This window comes from Nerophis lumbriciformis, linkage group LG37 (assembly GCF_033978685.3).
Source record: "Nerophis lumbriciformis linkage group LG37, RoL_Nlum_v2.1, whole genome shotgun sequence".
NCBI lineage: Eukaryota > Metazoa > Chordata > Actinopteri > Syngnathiformes > Syngnathidae > Nerophis > Nerophis lumbriciformis.
The window spans coordinates 5,955,861-5,979,870 of NC_084584.2; the positions used below are offsets into that span (position 1 = coordinate 5,955,861).

The 24,010-nt window shown below is 38.3% G+C and overlaps 2 protein-coding genes across 5 annotated transcripts in view; both read right to left on the bottom strand.

Moving 5' to 3' along the window:
- LOC133577550 (periostin-like) overlaps positions 1-6,304 on the bottom strand; it is a 113,506-nt gene extending 107,202 nt beyond the window's left edge. For all 4 annotated transcript variants that reach the window (XM_061931500.1, XM_061931498.1, XM_061931499.1 and 1 more), the window contains exon 1: positions 6,140-6,304. In XM_061931500.1, coding sequence (XP_061787484.1) covers positions 6,140-6,205 — 66 coding nt within the window. In that variant the 5' untranslated portion in view covers positions 6,206-6,304. The remainder of the gene's footprint in view (positions 1-6,139) is intronic.
- A 9,622-nt stretch (positions 6,305-15,926) lies between these two features.
- The window catches only part of LOC133577129 (short transient receptor potential channel 4-like), a 100,799-nt gene continuing 92,715 nt past the window's right edge, over positions 15,927-24,010 (bottom strand). Inside the window, exons 12-15 of the mRNA XM_061930711.2 lie at positions 23,812-24,006; positions 20,076-20,117; positions 19,603-19,692; positions 15,927-17,441 (exon numbers count right to left, since the gene is read on the bottom strand). Of these exons, the coding sequence (XP_061786695.1) occupies positions 16,899-17,441; positions 19,603-19,692; positions 20,076-20,117; positions 23,812-24,006 (870 nt within the window). The 3' untranslated portion in view covers positions 15,927-16,898. The remainder of the gene's footprint in view (positions 17,442-19,602; positions 19,693-20,075; positions 20,118-23,811; positions 24,007-24,010) is intronic.

Consider the following 24,010-nt stretch of genomic DNA (forward strand, 5'->3'; position numbering starts at 1 on the left):
CTGTGATGTCTGGAGGTATGGTGATGTGTTTGTTGAGTTTGAGGAGTTGCAGAGCGGAGTATTTGAGTAGCATGCTGGCAGTGGTGGATGTTAGCCTGGGATCGTTGGCCAGAGATGGAGAGACAGGCACAACGCGATGATCCACAGCATGACAGAGGAGAGGAGAGAGGAGTTGGTGGAGGGACAGCGGTCCGTGATTTGCGGGAGGGACCCGCGCTGGCAGCGTGTTGTTGCTGCCAGGGCAGGGTGGCTGGAGGCTGGCTAGCTGTTAGCCACCAGCTGCGGAGCGGTGGCTAATTAGCCGCCAGCTAACCAGGGAGCTGCGCTGCTGATGCTGGTTATCGGCTAGCCCTGAAGCCGCCAGCTAACCAGGGATCTACACTGATGTTGCCGGCTAGCCCTGAAGCCGCCAGCCAACCAGACAGTTGGCGGGTAGCCAGGAGGGCTATCCGCGGTGCAGTCCGCAATCCGGGAAACAGCTCGTATTGGCAGGTTGTTGCAGGGCGATGGTAGCCAGGAGAGTCAGTGGAGCCAGCGGGTGAGTGAAACATCTGTCATTTAATACACACTTAATATAAAACAAAACAAAACAAAAAAGATACTAAGTCGCATAAAAACTAAAAACTAAGGCTAAGGAAGGAGAAGCGGTGAACAAGCGAGACGCCAGCGTCCTCTCCAAACATGCGTGTATATATATACACTGTGTATATATACTGTATACATATATATATATATATATATATATATATATACACACATACATACATATATACTGTATATATATATACATACATATACATATACATATACATATACATATACATACATACATATATATACACATACATACATATATATCTGTATCATATATACTGTATATATACTAGTGATGGGTCCGGCAACACCGATGCATCGGCGCATGCGTCGAGCTCATAGAGCAAAACCCTGTGTCGGTGCGCGTACCGCTTTTAGAAAGTCACGTGACCGATGATGAGCTGTTTTGGTCACGTGACCGATACGCGAACTGTGTCGCACTGACGCCTCCTCTGTGCCCTGTGAGCGGCTCTTTTCTACAGCCGGAGAAATAATAACTAAGAAGAGAAATCGTCTAAAATGTAATACGTCGGAAAAACTTTTTTTTTTTTTTTAATAAAAATGTGTAAAAAAATAAAATTAAAAAAATTCCCAGTCCACAATCATCCACAACACGTTCTCTTAGATTTCCATGTTATGATACATGTTCACATTATTTATTGACTATATCTAAAAAAGATAAAAATATATTTTTATTTAAATGAAGATATGAAATAATCCTAAATGAAATACAATGACTTGGTTTATATTATTGTATAAACTAGGGCAGGGGTCACCAACGCGGTGCCCGCGGGCACCAGGTAGCCCGTAAGGACCAGATCAGTCGCCCGCTTGCCTGTTCTAAAAATAGCTCAAAGAGCAGCACTTACCAGTGAGCTGCCTCTATTTTTTAAATTGTATTTATTTAATAGCAAGCTGGTCTCGCTTTGCTCGACATTTTTAATTCTAAAAGAGACAAAACTCAAATAGAATTTGAAAATCCAAGAAAATATTTTAAAGACTTGGTCTTCACTTGGAATAAGCAGTAGAAAATGGATGGATGGATGGGTCTTCACTTGTTTAAATAAATTCATTTATTTTTTAATTTGCTTCTTATTACTTTTAGAAATACAATTTTAGAGAAAAAATACAACCTTAAAAATGATTTTAGGATTTTTAAACAAATATACCTTTTTACCTTTTAAATTTCTTCCTCTTCTTTCCTGACAATTTAAATCAATGTTCAAGTAATTTTTTTTTGTTTATTGTAAAGAATAATAAATATTTTAGCTTCTGTTTTTTCGACAAAGAATATTTGTGAAATATTTCTTCAAACTTACTATGATTAAAATTCAAAAAAATTATTCTGGCAAATCTAGAAAATCTGTAGAATCAAATTTAAATCTTATTTCAAAGTATTTTGAATTTCTTTTAAAAATTTTGTTCTGGAAAATCTAGAAGAAATACTGATTCGTCTTTGTTAGAAATATAGCTTGGTCCAATTTGTTAAATATTCTAACAAAGTGCAGATTGGATTTTAACCAATTTAAAACATGTCATCAAAATTCTAAAATGTATCTTAATCAGGAAAAATTACTACAGATGTTCCATAAATTCTTTTTTTAATTTTTTCAAAAAGATTCGAATTAGCTAGTTTTTCTCTTCTTTTTGTCGGTTGAATTTTGAATTTTAAAGAGTCGAAATTGAAGATAAACTATGTTTCAAAATTTTATTTTAATTTTTTTCGTGTTTTCTCCTCTTTTAAACCGTTCAATTAAGTGTTTTTTTCATCATTTATTCTCTACAAAAAACCATCCGTAAAAGGAAAAAAAAATGTACGACGAAATGACAGACAGAAATACCCATTTTTTTTATATATATAAATGTATTTATTTAGCTATTCTTGTTTAAATCACACTTACGTGTAACTTACAAATGACAATATATTTATTTATTTAAGTGTGTATCAAACTGGTAGCCCTTCGCATTAATCAGTACCCAAGAAGTAGTTTTTGGTTTCAAAAAGGTTGGTGACCCCTGTACTAGGGCATCAAATCAGTGTCAGTTGAGTCGGTCCATAGGTTGCCTGTAGGGATTTTTAATGTCCAGCAGATGTCAGTATTTAGTGACACAGTATCGACACAGTATCAATACAGTTTTGCAATGTGTCGAAACGCTTCATGACGCCTCATCAACCCATCACTAATATATGCATACATACATATATATCGGTATCGTATAATATATATATATATATATATATATATATATATATATATATATATATATATATATATATATATATATATACACATACATATGATACAGATATATATGTATGTATGTATATTGCAACATGTACAAACAGCTGAGAAACAATAATCAAAATAAGTATTGTGCCAGTATGCTGTTTTTTTCCCAATAAAATACTGGAAAGGATAGAAATGTAGTTGGTGTCTTTTATCTGATTATTAATCGAGTAATCGAAATAATAATCGACAGATTAATCGATTATCAAATTAATCGTTAGTTGCAGCCCTACATACTTTATATACATATACAGTATGTGTGTATATGTATGTATATTAGGGCTGTCAAACTATTATAATATTTAACCACGATATCGCATTATGTTCATAGTTAACTCAAAATTAATCGCGATTAATCACAGATAAGTATCATTTTCATCATTAATAAGTGAACCCTAGACCAAGGGGGGATGGCTTCATATTGCTGCATGACAACGTTTTAACCTTCTCAATTAATTAATAAAAAGTAATATTGAGCCTGCTAATAATTATGTGATTGAGGACTCGACCAGAACATGTTATCAAATAATTTACACAATATTTCAGCCCTCATATTCCTAAACTGGTGTATCAGCATTTATTTCGGTGCAAATATCACAGACTAACATTACAAAACATCTCTGACAAAGCATGATCGTAATGTAAGACATTTTTATTTTGTTCTGTCAGGGTTTCTCCTAAATTGCCAAAATACCTGTGGCGGTGGGGGTGGGGGGGCATGGTTAGGGGCGTGTCGATGTGACGTCATCACAGGATTTGCTATAATGCATATATCCCTGAAAAAGGCAAAACAAATGTGAACATACTTTTAAAAAACAAATAGGTTAGCATTAAATTGGCCATAAAAACTGAAAAAAGCGCCAGACTTTGATTTCTCCTGGCTGCTACAATACGTTATACTACTTTACTTTGTTAGGTGTGGCGGCTATTAAGGAGAAACCCTAAACGTAGTTAAACCGGATGTATAGCGTAGCTCTTTTATTCACATCAACGTATATATATATCGATATGATATTAATACATATGCATATATTAATAAATATACAAATACAAATGTGATATACAAATGAATAAATAATTTGTATAAACAAACGCATATTTGTAAATATATTTTTGAGATTTAAAAATACATACAAATAAAATGTATAATTATAAAAATGTGACATACAAATAAATCAAGAATTTGTATAAATAAACATGTATTTGTGAATATATTTTTGAGATTTGAATATAAATATGCTTGATTTTGTATTTGTATTGAAGATGAGTATCTACATCGGGACAAGGTCATTAAACGGTATTGATACAATAAAATAAGCAGCTAGCACGGTCTTTCAGATTAACTGGATAAATTAGCATTAGCTAATACAACGCTAACGTTAGCTCGCTCAGGCCCGTTGTGCGTTCTCTCTGTAAAGACGTGGATTGTTTTTGTGCAGAGAACTCCGGGCATTTTGCATATAATGCATATAATGCTCTGTGACCCAGACCGCTCTGGCTGTAGTGCCCTCTGCTGGTTGTTCAGGGGAGTGTGTAGGTCACATTTGTTTGTGCGTCTGGTTTGTGGGAGGAATGTCTCATCGACACGAAAGCAAAAAAGCGATCCACATATGCACATTCAATACAAATAAAAATACAAAATCAACCATATTCATATTAAAATCTCAAAAATATATTTACAAATACACGTTTATTTATACAAATTTTCAATTTATTTGTATGTCACATTTCTATATTTATACATTTTATTTACATATATTTTAAAATCTCAAAAATATATTTTCAAATACGCGTTTGTTTATACAAATGATTTATTTATTTGTATATCCCATTTGTATTTGTATATTTATTAATATATGCATATGTATTAATATCATATTCATACTTGCCAACATTGAGACCTCCGATTTCGGGAGGTGGGGGGTGGGGGCGTGGGTCAGGGCGTGGTTGGGGGCGTGGTTAAGAGGGGAGGAGTATATTGACAACTAGAATTTACCAAGTCAAGTATTTCATATATATATATATATATATATATATATATATATATATATATATATATATATATATATATATATATCCTGAAAATATGCAAACAAAACTGTGTTTAGATAATTGATACTTCAAACTTGCATAAATAAATATTAAGGAATATAACATAACTTGGCTTCTGAGAGTTTCAAAATGTAATGAATAAAATGCTAAAGTTGTTGATAAACAAGAAATTATTTTAATAATTAAATATGGTCATTTTAAATGAATTATTATTATAATTTATAATTAATTATTTTAAATGTTTATTTTAATGTATAATTCTATGGCTGGATGTAATAAGGAGTCAGAAAAAATACAAATAAAAATAAAATTAATTTTGATGTTTTTAGCAAAATATAGTAAAAATTAATTTAGTTTTTTTTTTTTTTTAATTAACAAATATATTTATTTTTAGGTAAGATAAACATAGTAATACAATTTATCTCTAGTCTGGATGATTTATTTCTTGTCACCCTGTTGTCCTCCTGTCAAGGCTGTCCTCACTCAGGTCCGCATGGAGCTGGAGGGGGCGTGGTCACCAGTTCCGGCTGAAAATCGGGAGATTTTCGGGAGAATATTTGTTCCGGGAGGTTTTCGGGAGAGGCGCTGAATTTCGGGAGTCTCCCGGAAAATTCGGGAGGGTTGGCAAGTATGCATATTGATATATATAAGTTGATGTGAGACAATTCTACTTCCATAGATCCGACATTAAAACAGGTGAAGACGCTCTCTCAAATCAATCACACATTTTTCCGGCTTCAAAATAAAAGAGCTACGCTATACATCCGGTTTAACTACGTTTAGGGTTTCTCCTTAATAGCCGCCACACCTAACAAAATAAAGTAATATAACGTATTGTAGCAGCCGGGAGAAATCAAAGTCTGTCGCTCTTTTTACGTTTCTATGGCCAATTTAATGCTAACCTATTTGTTTTTTAAATGTATATTCACATTTGTTTTGCCTTTTTCAGGAATGTATGCGTTATAGCAAATCATGCGATGACGTCACATCGACACGCCCCCACAGGTATTTTGTAAGTTGAGACAATTCTACTTCCATACTGATCGACTGTTTGCAATGTTAAAAAAAAAGTTGCCTACATTCTTTCATTTCTGATGAGCTTTTATGTCATCGTACTAACTAAATCAGTCACAATAACAAACTAAATGTTATGTTATCGCTGCACTTCAACTGGAATCCGAACCCGGAAGTCAAGCACCACCTACCTCGAGAACGACGCGCGTCTCACGGCGAAAAATAGTCCTTTCTTGTCGGGAGAATAACTTCGCCATGGCTTTGAAGCTGAAATTTCTATAATGTAGACTTTTTTTTTGTCCATTTCTGCTCGCTTGTGGTTTATCAGTAGCAAGTGAACCGCAGCCAAGTTTACCGCCACTACGGCACGGCAGGAGGGTCAAACAGGAAGTGTTCGCCTTAATCACCCGTTTCGTTATTAAAAATATAAGTGTGTATATTTATTTATATTTATGCAGTCTGGGTCAGCAGGTGCCTAGTACATCTTAAATTCTAAAAAAAAAAAAAATCTACGGAAAAGTAAAAGTAAAGCCATGTTTAGAAATACGTTCAGAGACAGACGAATGATTGGTTTAGATTAAAGTTAGCCCCGCCCACTGACTTTGAAGATTCATGATTTGTTTAAGTGAGCCGTCAACGTCAGTGGGCGGGGCCATACGGATTCTAGTCCAATCATAGCTTTCTAAGTGGAAGCGCAACCAATCAGGCGTTAGAGTCCGCCCACTGACTTTGACGTCACAGATAAAATTAATGCACGGTCATTAAATAATTGAACACATCATTAATTCATGAATTAATTAAATCATAAACTAATTAAATAAATCATGAAATTGTTAAATAAATACTACTTGAATTAGTAATTAAATAATGATTTAAATAATAAATTGCAGTAAATAAATTGTTCAATAATTAATTAAATAAAAACGTTTAATATTTAAATTGTGAAATAATTGTACATATTTGTACCTTAAATACGGTAATGACGTGTCTAATAAAAGTTATTTATTTATTACCAAAAAAACCTAGTTAATTATTTAAATATGTATTTTATTTATACATATAAATATAAATATGTATTTATATCATACTTGCCAACCTTGAGACCTCCGATTTCGGGAGGTGGGTGGGGGGGCGTGGTTGGGGTGGGGGCGTGGTTGGGGGCGTGGTTAAGAGGGGAGGAGTATATTTACAGCTAGAATTCACCAAGTATATATAAGAAATACTTGACTTTCAGTGAATTCTAGCTATATATATATATATATATATATATATATATATATATATATATATATATATATATATATATATATATATATATAAATAAGAGAAATACTTGAATTTCAGTGTTCATTTATTTACACATATACACACACATAACACTCTTCTACTCATTGTTGAGTTAAGGGTTAAATTGTCCATCCTTGTTCTATTCTCTGTCACTATTTTTCTAACCATGCTGAACACCCTCTCTGATGATGCATTCTGCTTCGTCTCCTTGTTGTTTGCGCAGTCGTGCACTGCACTCTCTAAAAGCCATAGATGTTATTGTCACATATGCATGTACAGTAGATGGCAGTATTGTCCTGTTTAAGAGTGTCACAACATTGCTGTTTACGGCAGACGAACTGCTTTACGGTAGACGAAAACGTGACTGCTGCTGTTGTGTGTTGTTGCCGCGCTGGGAGGACGTTAATGAAACTGCCTAACAATAAACCCACATAAGAAACCAAGAACTCGCCCTCGATCATTCTACAGTTATAATGTGATTGGGCAGGCACGCTGTTTATATTGTGGGAAAGCGGACGTGAAAGCAGGCTGTCCTCACTCAGGTCTGCATATGGAGCTGGAGGGGGCGTGGCCTCCAGCTCCGCCTGAATTTCGGGAGATTTTCGGGAGAAAATTTGTCCCGGGAGGTTTTCGGGAGAGGCGCTGAATTTCGGGAGTCTCCGGGTTGGCAAGTATAATTTATATTTACGTTATATACATTAGTATCTTTCTCTGATCACTTAAAACAGGGGTCTGCAACCTGCGGCTCTGGAGCCACATGTGGCTCTTCTGCCTCTTGTTCACATTTTTGTTTTTTATTTTTCAACCCCGGAGTGAGAAAAGTTAGCATTTTTAAAAAGAGTTCTACAATCACAGACTGTCTGTGAGGCCGTGAAGGCGCACAGGCTGAGTCCCGGTCATTTTTCCCGTTCTCACCAGCATAAATCATTAAACAAACGAAACTCAGTTGACAGTAAAGAGTCGTTGTCGCAATTGTTGGATATGACTTTAAAGAATAACCAAGCATGCATCACTATAGCTCTTGTCTCAAAGTAGGTGTACTGTCACCACCTGTCACATCACACCCTGACTTAGTTTGACTTTTTTGCTGTTTTCCTGTGTGTAGTGTTTTAGTTCTTGTCTTGCGCTCGTATTTTTGGTGGCTTTTTCTCTTTTTTCTGTATTTTCCTGTAGCAGTTTCATGTCTTCTTTTGATCGATATTTCCCGCATCTACTTTGTTTTAGCAACCAAGAATATTTTGGTTGTTTTTATCCTTCTTTGTGGGGACATTGTTGATTGTCATATCTTGTCGGATGTACATTATGGACGCCGTCTTTGCTCCGCAGTAAGTCTTTGCTGTCGTCCAGCATTCTGTTTTTGTTGACTTTGTATCCAGTTCAGTTTTAGATTTGTTCTGCATAGCCTTCCCTAATCTTCAATGCCTTTTCTTAGGGGCACTCACCTTTTTAAGGACCTATTGTTTTTCTAAGGTTTTATTATTATTATTATTATTATTATTCCGCCGCCTCTTTGAGCACTAATTTGACCCACTTAACATGCTTCAAAACTCACCATATTTGACCCACACATCAGGACCTGCGAAAATTGTCTTTTATTAAAAAAAACGAACCGCAAAACTCAAAATTGCGCTCTAGCGCCCCCTAGGAAAAAAAAAACTAGACTGCCTGTAACTCCCACTAGGAAGGTCGGAAAGACATGAAACAAAATCCTCTATGTAGGTGTGACTTAGACCTAGTTCTCATAATTTTACATCCTCGGGCTAAAATCAACAGGAAGTTGGCAATTCCCCCTTCAAGACAAAAAAGTACTAAAAACAGTAACTTTTGCCTCTTTGAGCTGTAATTTGACCCCCTTAACACGCTTCAAAACTCACCAAACTGAACACACACATTAGGACTGGCAAAAATTGGGATCTAATAAAAAAACCTAACCCCAAATCTCAAAATTGTGCTCTAGCGCAATTTTTTAATAAAACGCACAAAAAACTGCTCCTCGGATGAAAAAACTGACAAAACTGCCTGTAACTCCCACTGGGAAGGTCGGAGAGACATGAAACAAAAACCTCTATGTAGGTCTCACTTAGACCTACATTTCATAAATTGACAACCCCCAGCAAAAATCAACAGGAAGTTTGCTATTCCCCCTTCAAAACAATTTTTTTTGTAAAAACCGGTCACCTTCCTTCAAAAACGAACTCCTCTGAGCGCGTTTGTCGTTTCGCCTTCAAACTAACACAGGAGAGATTTAACCCTTGTGATTACAATGACAGTTGCGCTTTTTTTCTAACTGCTCCGGTTTTGATTTTATGACCCTTCAAAGACCCGCTGCGCTGATGCTGCTGCGCTGCTGTTTTTTTTAAGATGGCTGCTTAAAAGCAGGAAGCACCAACGTGCCCACACAATGCAGACAAGGTAGGTACACTAGACAAAAGTCTTGGGACACTTCAGACTAAAAGTAGACAAAAGTATTGGGACACTTAGGACTAGCACCTGCCAAATACGCGGGCCCGATCAATGCTGCTTGCAGCTTTAATTATTTTTGGTTTAAGCATTAGATAAATTTTTTACCTGCACTCTGCCTCCCGCTGTTTCCGACATCTACAAAGCAATTATCTACCGGCTGCCACCTACTGATATGGAAGAGTATTACACGGTTACTCTGCCGAGCTCTAGACAGCACCGACACTCAACAACAACACATCATTTGCAGACTATAATTACTGGTTTGCAAAAAATATTTTTAACCCGAATAGACTGTATCTCACGGCACACTAGTGGCTAAAAAAAACTGCAGTAAGCGACTCGTATCTAGCTCTATGCTCTCTGTCAGAATAATTGTATCTAAGTTATCACAAAACTTTGTGTTTCAATGAAACCCCGGCGAGCAGACAAAAGCTGTCTTTGATCTTACCAATCAAAAGGCTTGTAAAACTCCACTGTGTAGGATGGGAAGCGACGTGAAGGTGTCGGTTTCTTTGATGTATTGTAATCCACAGGAAGATTTTGTCTTGGCCCGAGATCTACAAAGCGGAGAGGAAGCAGGACCTGACCCCCCCCTCCAGGCACCTTTTCTTTGAACTGTTTTGTGCCCAAAGGCAGCGGCTGTTTACGACCCCCCCCCCTTCCTTTAGAAACAGCTGTTGCCATGCAATCAGGGAAAGTCCAAATAAAAGAGGAGGCGTACAATCTTTCGTCAGAGCGCGGTGGAAGACTGTGCAAAGAGTACAGCCCAGACGTTTCTCCTCAATTGAGCTAAATTAAATTCTGTCTCTGTTGAATTCCTTGCTTCTTTGTCTGTTTAATAGATGTCATCAGTGTTTGAACCTGACACTCTCTTTGTGTTCACTTGTCCCGTGGCCTCCTTGTCGCCTTCCAGTGGCAGACCTCCGTGCCCGCATCACGAGATGTGTGTCTCGTTTCCCCGTCTTCCCTCTGCTTCCCTGGCTGCCTCTCGGATCTCGACCTCCCGCCTGGACACGGACTTTTGACGCCTCGCCGTTGCTCCTGCTTGTTCTCTGGACCTTCGAGCTTTCCCATCGCATCTCGCTCAACACTTCTGGTAACACACTACAGTTCATTCACACACATAGTCGCACACCACACACATAGTTTGGATTTTACACACTTCATTTATTATTTATATATATTATATTTATATATATAAATAAACATAGAGTTAAACAACGTCCCTGTTGTCTGTGCCGTCTTCTTTCCCTGTACAAACCGTAACAGTCTTGTCACAAACAACACTTTTATTTTTTACGTGATTGTTTTTCACGGCGTCAACAACACAAATTGCCGTTCAGTAATTTGCATCTCATTCGAACCAATCAGCGAGAAAAAACAGCGGCATTCGTAGTGAGGATAAGTCATCATGATCATAAACACTGAATTATATTTAGCCTTGAATGCTCAGTCGGTCAGCCATTTGGAGTCTGTCGGTAACTATTTGTTGTTGAAACGTGAGGACGGGGAGAAGCTTTTCTTGCATAGAAACCTGGGCGAGTGCACGAGGAGCGTAAACGTCTCAAACACAATCCACGCTGCCGCCGCTCTGCTCGGACTCGCCAAGAGAAGAACGGAGGAGGTAGCGAGAGGCTACGTAAAAAAAAAACCTAAAAAAAAAGTGTTAAAAAAAAAGCGAAGAAGAACTAACATCTTTGCTAAAATGCTTTGCTAATCTGCTAGCGTGATGACATTCACAACAAACGCCTCCCTGAGTCTCAAAGTGGATCTTTGCCTTTTTTCAGACAGCAAGAACTTCCACTCGGGTTTCCAAACAATCATGATGGCCATAGATATAAGTAGATATAAATAGATATAAGTATAACTTGCTTATTTCTCAACTGATTTTTACTCGATTTACTTTATTGATAATGTAAAACATGTGCTATTAATTTACAATATCTTTGTTTAAAAAAAAAAAAAAAATCTTACCTATAAAGATTATTCCCGGTGTCCTAGTTTCAACAATCTCACACAACACAATATGCCGACATGGGGGATGTAACGATAAGAACACTTCATATCGCATTTATGTTGACCAATATGATAACGGCTGTCATTATTGTTATTATTGAATGTTTTTAAAAAGTATAGATGGAACGTACATTGTAGGTTTAATGTGCACAATTGAATATTTGAGGGTCTCAGATAGTGAGGGCGCACAAACAAATCGATTCACATCCGAGTGGCGATTTTTAGTCATCTCGGTTATATATCATTTCTAAACAATTTTTTTTAGAATTTTACTTTAAATGTAAAAAAAAAAAAAAAAAAAAAATATATATATATATATATATATATATATATATATATATATATATATATATATATATATATATATATATATATATATATTGTCATGACTGGGTCCTGGGTGTTTGCTTTTCCGGGATGCAACGGAAAATTGGCTCGGGCGAGACGGGAATGTAAGTACATAATTTATTTTATAATTACTAAAACAAAAAGAAGTAAACAAAAGGCGCGCACAATGGCGGAGAACAAACTATGAAACCAAAAAGACTATAAACATGGAACAAAAACTTACTTTGGCATGGGACATGAAGCATGATCTAAGAGGATGAAGAGTGTGTAGAGCATAATTGTGGGGTGTCGTCAGCACGACAAACTGAAAACAATGAACTTAAATACTATAGACATGATTAGTGAAAGCAGGTGCGTGACTCAAAACGTGAAACAGGTGCGTGACGTGACAGGTGAAAACTAATGGTTGCTATGGTGACAAAACAAAAGTGCACAAAAAGTCCAAAAACAAAACCGAACATGACTAAAACAAAAACATGATCACACAGACATGACATATATATATATATATTTTTTAAAATAAATAAAATTAAATTAAAAAAAATATATATATACTATATTTTATATTTATTTATTTTACATTTTAAAATTTTTAAATTTTTTTTTTTTTTAAATACATATAAAGTAAAATTCTAAAAAAAAAAAAAATAAAATAAAAAAAAATTGTGTTGTCCTGATACCAATATTTTGGTACCGGTACCATCAATCAATCAATCAATCAATCAATCAATGTTTACTTATATAGCCCTAAATCACGAGTGTCTCAAAGGGCTGCACAAGCCACAACGACATCCTCGGCTCAGATCCCACATCAGGGCAAGAAAAAACTCAACCCCAATCGGATAACAATGAGAAACCTTATTAAAATTAAAATTAAAATTATTTCGGTACTTTTCGGTACTTTTCTAAATAAAGGGACCACAAAAAATGTCATTATTGGCTTTATTTTAACAAAAATCTTACGTTACATCAAAAATATGTTTATTATTGCAAGTTTGTCCTTAAATAAAATAGTGAACATACTAGACAACTTGTCTTTTAGTAGTAAGTAAACAAACAAAGGCTCCTAATTAGTCTATGCAGTAACATATTGTGTCATTTATACACCTATTATTTTGTACACATTATTAAGGACAAGTGGTAGAAAATGGATTATTAATCTACTTCTTCATTTACTGTTAATATCTGCTTACTTTCTCTTTCAACATGTTCTATCTACACTTCTGTTAAAATGTAATAATCACTTATTCTTCTCTTCTTTGATACTTAACATTAGTTTTGGATGATACCACACATTTAGGTATCGATGCGATACCAAGTAGTTACAGGATCATACAATGGTCATATTCAAAGTCCTCATGTGTCCAGGGACGTATTTCCTGAGTTTATAAACATCCATCCATCCATTTTTTACCGCTTGTCCCGTTCGGGGTCGCGGGGCGTGCTGGAGCCTATCTCAGCTGAATTCGGGCGGAAGGCGGGGGAGTTTATAAACATTAAAAAAAACAAAACGAAAAAAGATGTTGTGATGCCAAAAAATATCAACGTGATCATAGTAGAATCGACTAGATACGATCCTGTACTTTCTTATCATTACAGTGGATGTCAGGTGTAGATCCACCAATGGCGTTTGTTTACATTGTGACGCCGGTGAGCTGCGGGGTGTAGTGAAGCATGTTTAGTTACAGGGATGATACTAGTAAGAAACTTACAGACCGGTACTTTTCAGAGGCGGTATAGCACCGAATATGATTCATTAGTATCGCGGTACTATACATATATATGTATATATATATAATTTTATTTTTATTTTTATTTATTTTCATTATTTTTTTAAATTTATTTATGTTTTTAAATTGAATTAAAATAAATTGAAAAAAATAATAATATATATATATATATATATATATATATATATATATATATATATATATATATATATATATATATATATATATATATATATATATATACATACATATATATAAATATATGTATATAATCATATATAAATATATATATATGTATGTATGTGTGGGAAAAAAAATCACAAGACTATTTCATCTCTACAGGCCTGTTTCATGAGGGGGTTTCCCTCAATCATAGAGCGCAATACATGTATGTGTGGGAAAAAAAATCACAAGACTATTTCATCTCTACAGGCCTGTTGCATGAGGGGTTCCCTCAATCATCAGGAGATTTTTCTCCTGATGATTGAGGGAACCCCCTCATGAAACAGGCCTGTAGAGATGAAATAGTCTTGTGATTTTTTTTCCCACACATACATATATTGCGCTCTACTACGGTATCGAGCACTTTTTTTTGGATAACCTTATTAAGACATATATATATATGTATATATATATATATATATATATATATATATATATATATATATATATATATATATGTATATATATATATAATTTTGTATTTATTTAAAAAAATAAAAAAACATTTTTAAAAACAGATTTTTATTTTTTTAAATAAATAAAAAAATTATATATATATATATATATATATATATATATATATATATATATATATATATATATATATATTTATTTTATTTTATTTTATTTTATTTTCATTTTTATTTTATTTATGATTTTAAATAAAATTAAAATACATTAAAAAATGTTATATATATACTGTATATGTATATAATTATATATATATATATATATGTATACATATATATATAATTTTGTATTTATTTAAAAAAATAAAAATGTATTTTTGAAAATAGATTTTTATTTTTTTAAATAAATAAATAAATTATATATATATAGATATATATATTTTTTTTTAAATTATTTTTTATTTATGTTTTTAAATACAATTCAAATAAATTAAAAAATAAAAATAATTTGTATATATACACACACACACACATATATATGTACTAACATATATATGTATATATATATATATATATATATATATATACGTATATATATATATATCCATCCATCCATCTTCGGGGTGGCGGGGGGCGCTGGAGCCTATCTCAGCTACAATCGGGCGGAAGGCGGGGTACACCCTGGACGAGTCGCCACCTCATCGCAGGGCCAACACAGATAGACAGACAACATTCACACTCACATTCACACAGTCATGGGGAGAACATGCAAACTCCACACAGAAAGATCCCGAGCCTGGGATTGAACCCCAGACTACTCAGCATCTTCGTATTGTGAGGCAGATGCACTAACCCCTCTTCCACCGTGCTGCCCTATATATATATATATATATATATATATATATATATATATATATATATATATATAATTTTTTATTTATTTAAAAAAATAAAAATCTATTTTTAAAAATAAATTTTTAGGTCATCTCCATGCAACCAGAAGGAGCTTTTCTAACCTGTAAATAAGAAATACCACCAGTCATTTTATTTATTTATAACCGTGTGGTGTTTTACCGTTTAATATTAGTACCTGTAATCATTACATCCCTCGCCGGCATTCTCGTTTTCTTCGTTTCCATGCCGTATCCTGTTAGCATGTTGCCCCTACGAGCTTAGAATCGCCGTAGGAACGCAGCTCAAAGGGGCGTGGCATATCTATTTATATCTACGGCCAAGGCTACCAAAATACTGCTCTGTAAACCACCTTCAGTGGGAGGGTAGCTATAGGGGCGGGGCCAGGCACACTGATTCGTGGACGGAGGATGTTTACTTTCTGTCATGTCTGTGTGATCATGTTTTTGTTTTGGTCATGTTCGTTTTGGTTTTTGGACTTTTTGTGCACTTTTGTTTTGTCACCATAGCAACCATTAGTTTTCACCTGTCACGTCACGCACCTGTTTCACGTTTTGAGTCACGCACCTGCTTTCACTAATCATGTCCATAGTATTTAAGTTCATTCTTTTCAGTTTGTCGTTCTGACGACATACTGTCATGACTTGGTCTTGGGTGTTTGCTTTTCCGTAATGCAACGGAAAGTTGGCTCGGGCGAGACGGGAATGTAAGTACATTTTTATTTAACACTATAACTACAAAACAAGGAAGTAAACAAAAGGCGCGCACAATGGCGGAGAACAAACTATGAAAAACAAAAAGACTATAAACATGGAACAAAAACTTACTTTGGCATGGGACAAGAAGCAGGATCTTAGAGGATGAAGAGTGTACAGAAGCATAAATGTGGAGATGTCGTCAGAACGACAAACTGAAAAGAATGAACTTAAATACTATGGACATGATTAGTGAAAGCAGGTGCGTGACTCAAAACGTGAAACAGGTGCGGGATGTGACAGGTGAAAACTAATGGTTGCTATGGTGACAAAACAAAAGTGCACAAAAAGTCCAAAAACCAAAACGAACATGACCAAAACAAAAACATGATCACACAGACATGACACTTCCTGAATGGGGAAGAAGAGCAAAAAAACGAAGCAGAGAACAATTGCTATCCAAAAAAATCTTAGCTTTGTGTTATTGATGACCAAGTCTGATCGGTTGAATCCGTAAGATGCTGGCGGGACTATTAAACCTGAAAATGGCCCCCGGGCTGCACTTTGGACTCCCCTGGCTTACATGCGCCAGGAAGCGGAAACAGCCTCATGCCAGTGAGAATCCTGTGCGTGAGGAGAGTATTAAGGAGCGGGACTATCCAGGACTAGCTGCAGTGTGCTCAAACGACCACCGGGTAGCATCCGTGAGCGGAGGTCGTCTCTCTCGGACTCTTACCGGGTCTTAGTGCATTCTTTACTCACGGTTCAAGCGAGGGACGGGGGAAAAACTGTAGCTTACGCCGTGCGTCCACGTTATGTGCTATTTCTGGTCACTTCTAATCGTCCCCCGAAAATCTAAAAGTGGGTTCAGGGAACACTCTCTCCCTCCCGCTCCTCGTCGCCCAGTAAGCTACAGTCGCTGGGTCTGTCTTTGTCTCCTTCCTGTGAAGGTCTGGTTGTACCCTGTTCGTCTGACTCCGCCTCCTCCGATAACGAGTACATGTTCCGAGAAGGTTCCACCGCAACCTCATAGGCGGCCCGGTGGCGTTTGTGGAACGAGCCAAAGTCCTTCATGTCTTTGGCGAAGTCCCTCCGCCGGTTCGACGTCTCCTCGGCGTCGGCTCGGGGTAGGACGCCGTTGGGCAGGCCGTTGGGGGCCTCGGGGAGCCTGGACCGGGCCGCGGAGCTCACCTGCCTGAGGATGGAGGCGGCGATCTTGAAGCGGTTGCTCTTAGCGTGAGCGCCGGAGGACACCTTCAGCGAGGCGTTGGGGTAGGCCAGGGCGGACTCCGGCGGACGCCCTCCCTCGCCGCAGCTGGCGGTCTTGCGCTCGCCCTGCAGCGCCGGCCTCCCCGTCTTCATCATGCCCATCACCTCGTAACGGAAACTGGAGATGTCTTGTTTCAGCTCCTGACACAACAAAGTTCAGTGAGCAGGTTGTGTCATGTGTGACCATGTCTGTTTACATTTTGTATTGGTTGGATTTATTTTCTTTTAATTGCCCATGACTAGGGAAGGTTGTTTGCATTGGGTCATTTAAGTAAGTGCGATTAAAGGTCATTGACCTGAATTACTCACATTGCCCACTTGATCTCAACAGAATGAACGCAACCTTTCTGCGGCCAATATTCCATATTAAACTGGTTGGATTGTTTTTTTTAGTTTTTTTGGCCGATGACTAGGGAAGGTTGTTTGCATTGGGTCATATAAGTGAATGCGATTAAAGGTCATTGCCCACTTGATCTAAACAAAATGGAACCGATCTTTCTGCGGGCAATATTCCATATTAAAATGGTTGGATAGTTTTTTTTTTATGGCCCATGACTAGGGAAGGTTGTTTGCATTGGGTCATTTAAGTAAATGCGATTAAAGGTCATTGACCTGAATTACTCACATTGCCCACTTGATCTCAACAAAATTAATGTGATCTTTCTGCAGGCAATATTCTATATTGAACTGTTTGGATTGGGGTTTTTTTGGGGACCATGACTAGGGAAGGTTGTTTGCATTGGGTCATATAAGTGAATGCTGCGCATCAGAACAATCAGCGTGTGATTAAAGGTCATTGACCTGAATTACTCACATTGCCCACTTCATCTCAACCAAATGAATGCAATCTTTCTGCGGGCAATATTCCATATTAAACTGGTTGGATTATTTTTTTTAATTTTTATGGCCCATGACTAGGGAAGGTTGTTTGCATTGGGTCATTTAAGTAAATGCGATTAAAGGTCATTGACCTGAATTACTCACATTGCCCACTTGATCTCAACATAATGAATGTGATCTTTCTACGGGAAAAATTCCATATTATACTGGTTGGATTGTTTGTTGTTTATGACCCATGACTAGGTAAGGTTGTTTGCATTGGGTCATATAAGTGATTGCGATTAAAAGTCATTGACCTGAATTACTCACATTGCCCACTTGATCTCAACAGAATGATTGCAATCTTTCAGAGGGCAATATTCCATATTAAACTGGTTGGATTGTTTTTTGGGTTTATTTGGCCCATGACTAGGTAAGGTTGTTTGCATTGGGTTGTATAAGTAAATGCGATTAAAGGTCCATCCATCCATCCATTTTCTACCGCTTATTCCCTTTTGGGGTCGCGGGGGGCGCTGGAGCCTATCTCAGCCTACAATCGGGCGGAAGGCGGGGTACACCCTGGACAAGTGCGATTAAAGGTCATTGACCTGAATTACTCACATTTCCCACTTCATCTCAACAAAATGAATGTGATCTTTCTGCGGGCAATATTCCATACTGAACTGTTTAGTTTTTGGGGGGGGGGGCCCATGACTAGGGGAGGTTGTTTGCATTGGGTCATATATGTGAATGCTGCGCATCAGTACAATCAGAGTGTGATTAAAGCTTCCATTACCAACTTGATCACATCAGAAAGAATGTGATCTATCTGCGGGCAATATTCCATATCAAACTGGTTGGATTGTTTTTTTTATGGCCCATGACTAGGGAAGGTTGTTTGCATTGGGTTATATACGTGAATGCGATTAAAAGTCATTGACCTGAATTACTCACATTGCCTACTTGATCTGATCATAATGAATGCGATCTTTCTGCGGGCAATATTCCATATTAAACTGGTTGGATTGTTTTTTTTTATGGCCCATGACTAGGGAAGTTTGTTTGCATTGGGTCAAATAAGTTAATTAGAGTGTGATTAAAGGTAATTGACCTGATTTACTCACATTGCCCACTGGTTGTCAACAAAATAAATTGTATCTTTCTGCGGGCATTATTCTATATTAAACCGGTTCGATTGTTTCTTTTTTATGGCCCATGACTAGGGAAGGTTGTTTGCATTGGGTCATTTAAGTAAATGCGATTTAAGGTCATTGTCCTGAATTACTCACATTGCCCACTGGATCGCAACAAAATAAATTAAATCTTCCTGCAGGCAATATATATATATATATATATATATATATATATATATATATATATATATATATATATACATATATATATATATATATATATATATATATATATATATATATATATATATATATATATCAATTATGTTTTCCTTCATGTCCTCGTCTACCTTGAAGTTGTCCTCAGTCAAGCCTTCCTCCGTCTTGGCGTCTCTGATCATGGCGGCCACGTAGCGCTTCACCAGGTTCCTCAGCACCTCCTGCGCACAGTTCATCCATCAGCACACCTTCCACGGGGGAGGAGTCACGGCCCGTTAAGCGGGAGACGAGTGGCGGGCGGCGACTCCCGAAAAAAAGAAGCGTACTTCACTGCCGCCCTCGCCCACCCTCGTCCCTGCTGAGGCGCACAAATAGTAGGACACGAAATACACGCCCTAACGACTCCTCCATGACTCACTGGTAATGTCTTCTATCAGCAGATGGAAATGAACAAATATAGACATGCTTTGTCTCTAACACACACACACACACACACACACACACACACACACACACACACACACACACACACACACACACACACACACGCACACACACACACACACACACATACAGTATACAGAGAGAAAGAGGCGGGGCTTGCCTGGTACTGATGGTTTATCCTCAGGTTCTCTGCAGCTCGCCTCTGCACAGAAGACACCCGACAAAAACAACACATTTTCTTACCATTTCGTCAACAAGAATGGCGTTCGCAGTGCACCAAAATAAACCGGCTTCTCGTTAACTCAGCATGTGTCACGTACCAAGTTATGTGACCGGGCTAAATTGACTCTGAGGCATACGGTTAAAAAAAATTGGCAAAAAAGTTAGCATGCTAATGTTAGCAAACTAGCATGCAAACCTTAGCATGCTAACAATTAGCATGTGTCCCGCACCGAGTTTTATGACTCTGAGGCATACGGTTAAAAAATTGGCTAAAAAGTTAACATTCTAATGTTAGCAAACTAGCATGCTAACAATTAGCATGTGTCACGTACCGAGTTTTATGACTCCAAGGCCTACGGTTAAAAAAAATTGGCTAAAAAGTTAACATGCTAATGTTAGCAAACTAGCATGCAAACCTTAGCATGCTAACAATTAGTCTGTGTCACGCACCGAGTTGTATGACTCTGAGGCATATGGTTAAAAAAACTTGGCAAAAAAGTTAGCATTCTAATGTTAGCAAACTAGCATGCAAACCCTGGCACGCTAACAATTAGTATGTGTCCCTCACCGAGTTTTATGACTCTGAGGCATACGGTTAAAAAAAATTTGCAAAAAAGTTAGCATTCTAACGTTAGCAAACTAGCATGCAAACCTTGGCACGCTAACAATTAGTATGTGTCCCGCACCGACTTTTATGACTCTGAGGCATACGGTTACAAAAATTGGCAAAAAAGTTAGCATTCTTAAAGTTAGCAAACTAGCATGCAAACCTTAGCACGCTAACAATTAGTATGTGTCCCGCACCGACTTTTTTGACTCTGAGGCATACGGTTACAAAAATTGGCGAAAAAGTTAGCATTCTTAAAGTTAGCAAACTAGCATGCAAACCTTAGCATGCTAACAATTAGCATGTGTCACGCACCGAGTTGTATGACTCTGAGGCGTACGGTTAAACAAATTGGCAAAAAAGTTAGCATTCTAATGTTAGCAAACTAGAATGCAAACCTTAGCATGCTAACAATTAGCATGTGTCACGCCCCGAGTTGTATCACTCTGAGGTATACAGTTAAAAAAATTGGCAAAAAAGTTATCATTCTAATGTTAGCAAACTAGCATGCTAACCTTAGCATGCTAACAATTAGCATGTGTCACGTACCGAGTTGTATGACCCTGAGGCATATGGTTAAAAAAATTGGCAAAAAAGTTAGCATTCTAATGTTAGCAAACTAGCATGCTAACAATTAGCATGTGTCCCGCCCGAGTTGTATGACTCTGAGGCATACGGTTACAAAAATTGGCAAAAAAGTTAGCATTCTAATGTTAGCAAACTAGCATGCTAACAATTAGCATGTGTCACGCACCGAGTTTTCTGACTCTGAGGCATACGGTTTAAAAAATTGGCAAAAAAGTTAGCATTTTTATGTTAGCAAACTAGCATGCTAACCATTAGCATGTGTCACGTACCGAGTTTTATGACTCTGAGGCATACCGCTAAAAAAATTGGCAAAAAAGTTAGCATTCTAATGTTAGCAAACTAGCATGCAAACCTTAGCATGCTAACAATTAGGATGTGTCACGTACCGAGTTGTATGACTCTGAGGCACACGGTTAAAAAAATTGGCAAAAAAAGTTAGCATTCTAATGTTAGCAAACTAGCATGCTAACAATTAGCATGTGTCACGTACCGAGTTTTATGACTCCAAGGCCTACAGTTAAAAAAAATTGGCAAAAAAGTTAGCAAATTAGCATGCTAACAATTAGCACGTGTCACGCACCGAGTTGTATGACTCTGAGGTATACGGTTAAAAAATTGGCTAAAAAGTTAACATGCTAATGTTAGCAAACTAGCATGCTAACAATTAGCATGTGTCACGTACCGAGTTGTATGACTCTGAGGCATACGGTTAAAAAAATTGGCAAAAAAAGTTAGCATTCTAATGTTAGCAAACTAGCATGCAAACCTTAGCATGCTAAAAATTAGCATGTGTCACGTACCGAGTTGTATGATTTAGGCCGAAAACAGTTCTTGGCAAAGCGCAGGTAAGGAACACGTACCTGGAGTATCTAAGCTAAAGTTTAGCTAGCTTGGAAACCTACTGTAGTTGGTGGTGTCATTTAAAAGCAAAAGGTTTCTTGCTTGAATTCAGGCCGGACACAGTTTCTGGCTAAGCTAAAGTAGAGCTGGCTTGGATGCTTACAGGTGGGTGGGCATATCAGTCAAAATCAACAGGTTTCTTGGATTGATTTACTGAAGACCGTGCAGGCAAGGCAAATATATCTACAGGATCTAAGCTAAAGTTGAGCTAGCTTGGCATTTAAAACCAATAGGTTTCTTGCTTTCATAACAGATATGTAGGCTGAAAATGGTGACTGGCAGACTGCAGGCTAGGAACACGCACCGTTGGTATCACCTAGGTGGTCATATCAGTCAAAATGAATCAATCAAGGAACACAACCTACTAGAGATGCGCGGATAGGCAATTATTTCATCCGCAACCGCATGACAAAAGTCGTCAACCATCCGCATCCACCCGAATTAATATTTAATCAACACCGCCCCCGCCCGCACCCGCCCGTTGTTATATATCTAATATAGACGATGCAAGGCATTAGTGAGGTTATAAAGCTTTTGCCTGTTAAAGAAAGGAGACTGATCCAATGCAGCAATCATCTGGGAGCCGCGCTGAGGGCACCGCAAAGCGCGTGGAGGTGCGATGTCCCTCGCACCCGGGCTCGCGCCCGAGGCTCCAGCGCCATCCATTTTCAGGGCTAGTTGATTCGGCAGGTGGGTTGTTACACACTCCTTAGCGGGTTCCGACTTCCATGGCCACCGTCCTGCTGTCTATATCAACCAACACCTTTTCTGGGGTCTGATGAGCGTCGGCATCGGGCGCCTTAACCCGGAGTTCGGTTCATCCCGCAGCGCCAGTTCTGCTTGCCCCACCCCTTTCGTGAGCGCACTGCGCGCGGAGTGACCCCTGTTACGCGCCCCCGGCAACGGGGGTGGCGGGCAGGTAAGCTGCGCCGGCGGAGCGCACGGAGTGACCCCTGTTACGAGCCCCCGGCCACGGGGGTGGCGGGCAGGTAAGCTGCGCGGGCGGAGCGCGCGGAGTGACCCCTGTTACGAGCCCCCGGCCACAGGGGTGGCGGGCAGGTAAGCTGCTTACCTGCTGCGCGTGACGCCGGCCGCGGCGAAGGCGGACGAGGCGGGGTGTCGTGCGGTGGGCGCGGTGGTGACCCTGGACGTGCGTCGGGCCCTTCTCGCGGATCCCCTCAGCTACGGCTCCCGGTGGGGCCCTCTCGGGGGAAGGGGCTTCGGTCCCGGACCCCGGCGAGGCGTCCCATCTCCGCTCCGTAAAAGTGTCCATCTCTTTTTTTTTTTCTTCTTCTGTTGTGGCATATGCTGCAGGTGCCTGCTCGTTTTTCGTATGTGGGTAACAACATTTAATTATGTATAAATATTTCCGAATTGGTTTAACTGCCACCCGCCTGAATCTATTTAAAATCGATTTTTTTTTTATTTCAACCGCCCGACCCGACCCGCAAATAAAATCTAATTTTTTTTTATTTCAACCGCCCGAACCGCGGATAATCCGCGGACTCCGCGGTTGTGTCCGCAAACTGCGCATCTCTACAACCTACTGACTTTACAAAACAATAATCAGTTGACTCACTCCGAGGGTCCCGATGGTGTTGTGTCTGGTGGAGCTGGTCCGGTGACACATTTGGGTCCTGATCCAGCACATGAGGTACCAGAAGGACTTTGGACTGGGGACGATGTTGAAGGGCGGCGGCAGGGTGGCCCCCTCCTCAAAGTAGCTCATCCACAACTTCGCCCTGGCGAACTTCCACTCGATGTCGGCGTGGTCCTAC